General features: G+C 32.9%; 1 protein-coding gene across 1 annotated transcript in view; it reads left to right on the forward strand.

The window, feature by feature from the left end:
• Positions 1–3,360: 3,360 nt before the first annotated feature.
• Positions 3,361–7,858, forward strand: part of LOC106469641 (RYamide receptor-like) — a 22,188-nt gene continuing 17,690 nt past the window's right edge. Inside the window, exon 1 of the mRNA XM_013930177.1 lies at positions 3,361–4,116. Within this exon, the coding sequence (XP_013785631.1) occupies positions 3,361–4,116 (756 nt within the window). The remainder of the gene's footprint in view (positions 4,117–7,858) is intronic.

The raw sequence follows: 7,858 nt of genomic DNA on the forward strand, positions 1-7,858 counted from the left end.
GTAATGGGTAATTTTGGAAGGTGTTGAAGTTCCTTGTAATGGGTAATTTTGGAAGGTGTTGAAGTTCCTTGTAATGGGTAATTGCTCTTGAGGTTATGTTTATAGTTGAAAATCATCTTTCTTTTTCTTTTTTTTTGCTATCTTGAGATATATTTGTATCTATACAAAATAATTTTTACGTTGTTGTTGTTTTCCGTTTTACTGAAAATATAGGATATTTATTTAATTTAATTTATTGGATATTTTTTCAGTTTCATTTATATGAATTATTTATACTTGCATACGGAGTGTGTGTAGTAGAGCGCATTAATTTTTCAGATGTTTAAGCATGAATTGTTTCATTTAGCATGCGATTTGTTTCATGTGTGAGCTTTTAGTATTTTTAATTATAAGGGTGGATTGTTTGTCCTTAATTTAGCAGTGATAGACTAGAGGGAAGACAACTAGTCATCAAAACCCAATGTCAACTCTTGGGGTACTCTTTTACCAACGAACAATGGGATTAACCATCATTTTATAACGCCCCGTAGCTGAAAAGGCGAAACTGTTTGGTGACGCGGATTGGAACCCACAGGTTGCGAGTCAAGCGTCTTAACCATTAGACCATTACAGACCTATAGAGGTGAATCACATCAATTTGCTCAGATAGGAGGGGATTCACTAAACGATGTACATGACTAGCTGTAACTAACTTGTTTAAATAATGTTGCCGTTGAATTCAGGAGGGTATTTTGTTCTTTCTTCCGTGTTATTTTATGAATCTAGGATTGAGAAGTTCTAAGTTTTGGAAACGAGAAATAAAATTGTAAAAAGTAAGTTCCGTGTTCTGAGATTGAAAGACATTCATGTATAACTGTAGAGTGGTCCGACGTTATCCAATGGTTATGATGTCTTTCTGTAGATCTGAAAGTCCATGGTTCACATTCCCTTGCCAGAAAAATAAGTTACGTACTTTGAAGCCGTGGGTGCGTTAAACATGTAACGGTTAAATTCTACCATTCGGTTAGAGTAGCTTTAAATTTAACGGTCAGTGCTGTTTACTAGCTGCCTTTACTCTAGTTTATCAGCTCTAAATTAGATACAACTAGTGCAAATGGCACTTGTGCAATTTTGCACAAATTTCCGTACAAACAAAATATCCAAATCTAAGCTGGGATATTTAAAAAAATCGAGTTGTAAAAGTATGTAATTTGAAAATAAGTACATATTTAATATACTGCATACTATAGATACCACAAACAATGGAAACATTCTTGGAACATAAAATGGCTTTTATATACCTTTACATATTTTTACATATACTGTTTTGCTAAATAATAATTACGCTTACAACAGTTATATTTTCCTAAACAACTTTAACTTTAATACAAAAAAGCTAAAAACGTTTGACTCAGTCTTCTAGAAGATATGTTGCAGATACAATGCCGAAGAACTATATTTAAAACTCACACTAATGTTTAGAAATCCTAACCGCATATTTGTGAAACATTCCACTTGTATAATGACATAAATCCTAATCACATGATTTGTAGGTAATTGCTTAAGTGCTATAAATACAAAGATATGATTCTATAATATTTAGTATGCAAGATAATGCTGCTAGAGCAAGAATCTCTCCAGGCTTCAAAACGGACATTATTTAAGATCTATCTCTAGGTCTTAACCAACGAAAATTCTTTGACTGACTACTCAAAAAACTGTCATCGGAGTTAATCAATAGGAGTTATCCGAAGGGAATTAATTTGTCATTATGATAAATTGTAGAAGAAGCCTTTGTTGTAAAACTGAGAGCAAACATGATTGAATAGGCTAGGGGAGTACAAGAGACATCATACTGTGTTCCTTCAACAGTGATCAGGGTTCGACGCAAATAATATTATAAAAACTGTCATGTGAAAGCAGACAACCAGTCTAAAAAGTTTTAGATTAAGTGATGCTTAGAGTTCAAACTGTGGACAGGTAATGTGCGATGTGGTCTGATAAATCGCTTTTACCATTTTCTATTGTGACAGAAGAGTAGAAATAATAAGAAAGGCGTAAAAGGTACATAATTCTGCTTGTGTTTGGTCCGGCACTGCAAACTACTGAAAGTGATGTCCGTAACGATCTCGGACTACCTGTTTTCTTTAAAAAGATGTTTAAGATACAAAATTGTGAAAAAACTTATTTTCAGTTATGTCCACCCCAACATTGCGATATTCCTCTCTGATGGACAAGATATTTCCCAAGACGATAATGCTTGTATAGACAACTATAAGCTAGTAGTATCTGACAGTGACCTTTTCTTCATTGGTCAGCACAATTATCGAATCTCGGTTCGATCAATAACCCTATGGACTATATTTGTGAACCAATTTAATAAATTGGTTTCAAACGAAAATGGCACCTTCCGACGTATGATAAAGTCTATGGCACACTAACTTTAAATTGTTGTCACGAATACACCTGGTCCAACCCGATATCATGTATATGACTTGATATCAGGCACAATGTATGTTACTTAAAAATTGCTAATTCCTATTACTGAGTATGGACAAAGAGTGGTATCAACACTCAGGACATAATAAGCTTGAGCTTCTGTGTCACAACCCCCTTTCTGATTATCCGTTGTATGCCTATAGATTTTACTTTGCGTTTAATAGATGTTGATGCGACAGGATACTCCAGTGTTTTATGAGTGATATTACTACAGTATCTGCTTTCGCAGAATTGTACCTTTTGGGTTTTCTACAAATAGTTCACGTCTTCTTGTTTTCGCATTATTGATAGTTAAATGCGTTTATATAATTACCACTGTTTTGTGATGCCGAATTCATATCTCACATTTGTTTGATACTGTAGATATTTTCTATATTTGTTATTTTTATATTATATGGCTGTTTAAAATGTGGACTTGTTATAATATTATTTGTCTGTTTATTGTTAAACACAAAGCTACACAATGGGCTATCTGTATTCTGCTCATCACAGGTATCGAAACCAGATTTTTAGCGTTATAAATCCTGAGACTTACCGCTGATTCACCGAGAGACTAATGTTATCAAATTTAGCTACTATACTAATAAAAGGCTTGAAATAAGAATACTAATTTATACTTTATATTTTAACCTGTCTTTAACTTATTGTAGTTATTTTTGTTGTTAAAAATAAACAGAAGAGTTTGGCGACGTTGCTCTGGTAACAAACGTTGTGTAATCTTTTTTTTTTCTTTTTTTAGAAGGAAATTGTTTCCAATGACAATATTTTCCAGAAGACAACCATTGCGTTAAAATAGTGACAGCAATACAGGTAGCAGTACCGTCATTTTGAAGCAAACCTCCACTTTTCGCTATGGTTAACCTAAAAAACTTGTGGGTAAACATGTCCTTTGAAACTCAAGTGAATCTTTCCTTCATGAATTGGACTGAAAATTTGAAAGATGAAATTAATACAACAACATCGGTGGAAAACTATTCTGTTCCAGAAGGCGTGCAAGCCATTATGTATATTATGTACACAGCCATTTCTTTCGCTGCGATAGGAGGAAATGGAATTGTGTGTTACATCGTACTTGCTGATCAACACATGCGTACTGTAACTAACTTCTTTATCGTGAACCTAGCAGTGGGGGATTTGCTAATGGCCGTCTTATGCATACCTTTTACTTTCGTTGTTAACTTAATTCTTCACCGCTGGCCATTTGGTACAACTCTGTGTATTGTAGTCACCTATGCCCAAGCAGTATCGGTGTTTATTAGCGCCTATACCATGATAGCTATCAGCATTGACAAGTATATTGCCATCATCAAACCACTAAGACCACGAATGACTAAGCTCCAAGCAAAGCTGCTGATATTCCTGGTATGGATGGTGGCCATCATTACACCACTTCCCACTGCTGTGGTTTCTAGACTTGTAACAACAAAAGACTCAGATGACTACCATTGCACAGAAGTCTGGGATCCTCCGGAACAACGCTACTACTACGGAATGGCGCTGATGACACTTCAATATTTCCTTCCTTTATTGGTCCTCATTTTCACTTACACAAGGATAGCCATAGTGGTGTGGGGAAAGCGAACACCTGGCGAAGCAGAAGATGGTAGAGACCAGAGAATGGCAGCTTCGAAACGAAAAGTAGGTATTTTGCTCTAGTGTTTACATCTTATACGTATTTAAGTTTAAATATGAAATTACCACTGTCAATACAAGATAAGTTTGTATTTATTTATATTAACACAACGAAGCAAACAATTCACTTACTTTGGCTAGGCTATATCTCTGCAATGACTGCAAGGATTCGTTTAATTTTTTATATGCTGACTACTAATCTTCTTCTAGTTTATAATCTCAAATATCGAAGGTGTAGCTGTTACAATGGGTGAGTTTCAGTGGGGCCGATTTTGTACACCATCACGTCGTGTTAAAACAACTCCCGGTAGTGGCCGCATTTTTTGGGGTGCGTGCTTACTTTTTCCTTGGCCGCGACTCACTACCGTGAGTTTTGATTTATAAGAACGTAATAAGAATCTTCTTGTTCTTATTCTGATATAAATAAAATAGTTAAAAAAAAGTTTGGTTGTTATAAATGCTCTTTTCCATGATATAGTTTCCAAACGGATATATACAAATATATACTCATCTTTTTTAAATTAAGAAATCAAAAACATTGAAATCTCAAGCATGCAAGTTATCACACCACATATGATGAAGGTACAAGGAACTCAAGGGTTTCCTGATCTATTCAAACATCGCTGTTATACATTATCATACAGCAAGTTATACATTATCATACGTTTAAAGTGAAATGTTTATTCTGAATAGATATTTTTTTGCGTGGTGAATATAACCGTGCAGATATATTTATGAAGGCTGTAAAAGCATATCTTTACGTGTAATTTTCCTATAACGTTAGCAAAATACAGATAAAATCTTGTTTGAAATAAAACCTTAAATGTTTATTTTCATTAGTACGCCTATTATACGACAGCAAGAGGGGTCCCCAAAGACATCTAAAAACCTCATCACATTTATCAGCGTTACGCCTCAGGTTAGTCTGATAATAAGGGTCTAAGATAATCCTCGGAACCTAACGCAATTACGTTCTACATCCAGCTGCTTCCTTCAATGTCCGTTATTGTTGGAGTGTTTCGTAACCTAAAAGTGTACACTGATAATGGCGCCAATCTACGAATAATTTCAGAGTATATTTATTATAATTTACATGGTGATTTAAATGAATTAAAATGTGAATGGGAATATATTGAAAGCTGAAAGCGCTAAGTATATTAAACATCTGACGTATTTCCACTTGTGCATACAGGCTATATATATACAATTAAAGGCTAATTTTACAGACATTTCTTTTTGTCATCATCAAGATTAACATGAACGGCAAAGTCAAGAGTATTAAATTGATTAATATAACTCACCCTATAAATAGCATTCATTTTTTTTAAATGCTTTATTTACCAATATACCACCAAATTCCTGAAGATGGGAAAGTTTCAAAAGCGCTTAAGGTCTAACTTTTTCAAAATATCTACACACTCACGGATAGAAATTAACCGTCAATCAGTCTTTTATCGATATGAAATTTGAAAATGACATAATTGTTCTGGATTTATAACAACGTTTTTTTAACTATTTTAAATCTATTAAAGAGTTTCTAAACTTGTTTTGGCTTAAAGTTAAACTTACAACAACTTAAACCATACTGAAATGTTATAAATATAATCATAATTACTATTAAGCAAAGCTGAAACTAAATATTTTTTTTTAAATATTGCGATACTGCAAACGCTCAACTACGTAAACTTAAATTTGTTCAATGTTCTATGTAAATCTATGACCGTTTTTTCTACTCAAGAACCTCCAACCACACTATTAATTTCACATATTTATGAAATATTATTTGGTAGATGATTTAGGCTGCATTTTTATGATGAGGGAAGGTTGATTATATACTTCAACAGGCTTTGAATCACTGAATCTTCTGGATGAGAGAATCGGTGGACGACGACATCTTGGGTAAATTGTCATCGCCCATTTATCAGGGTATTGAGGGCTTCCAAGGTTGTTACAGTTCATAGTCAAGTTTCTCTCAATATATAAGAAATATGTATAAACTTAATAATAATAGATTAGGTATAAACTAAGTAAATATAATAAATCTTTCATAAAAAATTAACAGTAGAAACTTAAGTCTTACTAAAAATTTTGTTACCAACATACAGTACATATATTTCTAAAGCTTTCTTTAAACATAGTAATGTATTGATATTTGTATTCAAATACTAAGTAGAATATTCAATATGTCCTTCTATTTCTTTAACTCAAAATAATGTTAATTTCAATGGAGATACTAATTTTCACTCGCACCTTAAAATATTTTATAAAGTTTTATCACTTGAAGATTGGGAAATGTATGTCAAAATGGACTATAATATCTCTGTTGTGAATTGCAATAATTAGAAAAACTTGAAAAACTTAACATTTATACAACTGGAAAGTACACTTTGCAAAAAACATGTAAATGGTGTTGTTGTTTTTTTTTACAAAACTACTAAATTGTCAGGCAAGTTGTAATATTTTGAAAATAAAACATGAGTAAAACAAACATTATTTCTCTTATTCTTTCAACAAACAGAACTGAGATCTTCAGAAACTTTTAAAATACAATAAGAATTCCCTTTATAAAAATAAGTTCGTTCTAATGTTTATCTTAAACAGCACATAGCTACTAGAAATAAAAACTCATACGCAAACATAAAGTGTCGACCCTGCTTCCAGCATCTCACTACCATTTATATCAAGCTTAAGCTACAAACACAGGAATATTTGCTTTAAATTCTGCAAAGAATAAAAAAACTACCCAAAACAGTTAAAGTGCCTTGTGCCCCCCCCCCCATAGAAATGTTGTTACAATATATTCTATATCTACAAAAACATCTTCTTTAGGAAAACGGGAAGTCTGTTATACAGAAACTTAAAGAATACGTGGATGTAATGGAAATATTTACACACAGGAGTCCACATTTATTTAGAATAAACGACATTTTTGTAATAGCCAAAACTAGAAACGTACGAAAATTAAAGAAGCTCTCAGTATAAAGGTAAATAAAAGAAATATCAGCTGATATCAGTAACTAGCAACCAGAAGCATCTGGTCGTTAGTGTTCTGCAAAAAAAAAAACAAGATTCAGCGAAATTTGTGGATATGTACACTTTAAAGTGTACAGTATATTTTTCTTTATCTTACAATTTAAATTAATAAATGGTAAGACCATCGTTAGCCATCATATATGTACATGAAACACTGATGAGTTAGTGGTGTTTACTTTCCTTCAGTATTTCTTCAATATTATGCCACATGAAGGACTCAGAATGGAGCCCGTAACTTTGTCTCAAAGCCACATCGAGAGAAAGAAGTACATATAAAAATAGAATCCTCACACTGCTTAAGCCTCTCCTTCAAAGGCTTCACATGTTGCTTGAAACGTGTCTACAAGTGTCAACTGATTATTTCTTGGAGAATTATCTGGCGGTATACAGCACTAGCAATTTTGCAACCTTACAAATAAATAGCCTCTTGTGTTTGTATAAATTGGAGAAAAAATCATTGCAAGCCTCTACGTAAAACTGCCGAAGAGTTTCACAGTGCCAAAATAATTTAAATTATGTATTAATTTTACTACATTTCTTTTATTTATTTTAACAATTTCGTGGTTGTAGATGATTGTTTGCCATACTAATTATTACAACTAGCATAGACCACAAAACATTTCCGACCAAATTAGTATCTTTATCGTAACAGTACTTCTTTAAATATAACATTTCCATCCCAATACAAACGAATTGTGATCGTAGACAACGAAAT

The sequence above is a fragment of the Limulus polyphemus genome, unplaced genomic scaffold (assembly GCF_000517525.1).
Source record: "Limulus polyphemus unplaced genomic scaffold, Limulus_polyphemus-2.1.2 Scaffold3, whole genome shotgun sequence".
NCBI lineage: Eukaryota > Metazoa > Arthropoda > Merostomata > Xiphosura > Limulidae > Limulus > Limulus polyphemus.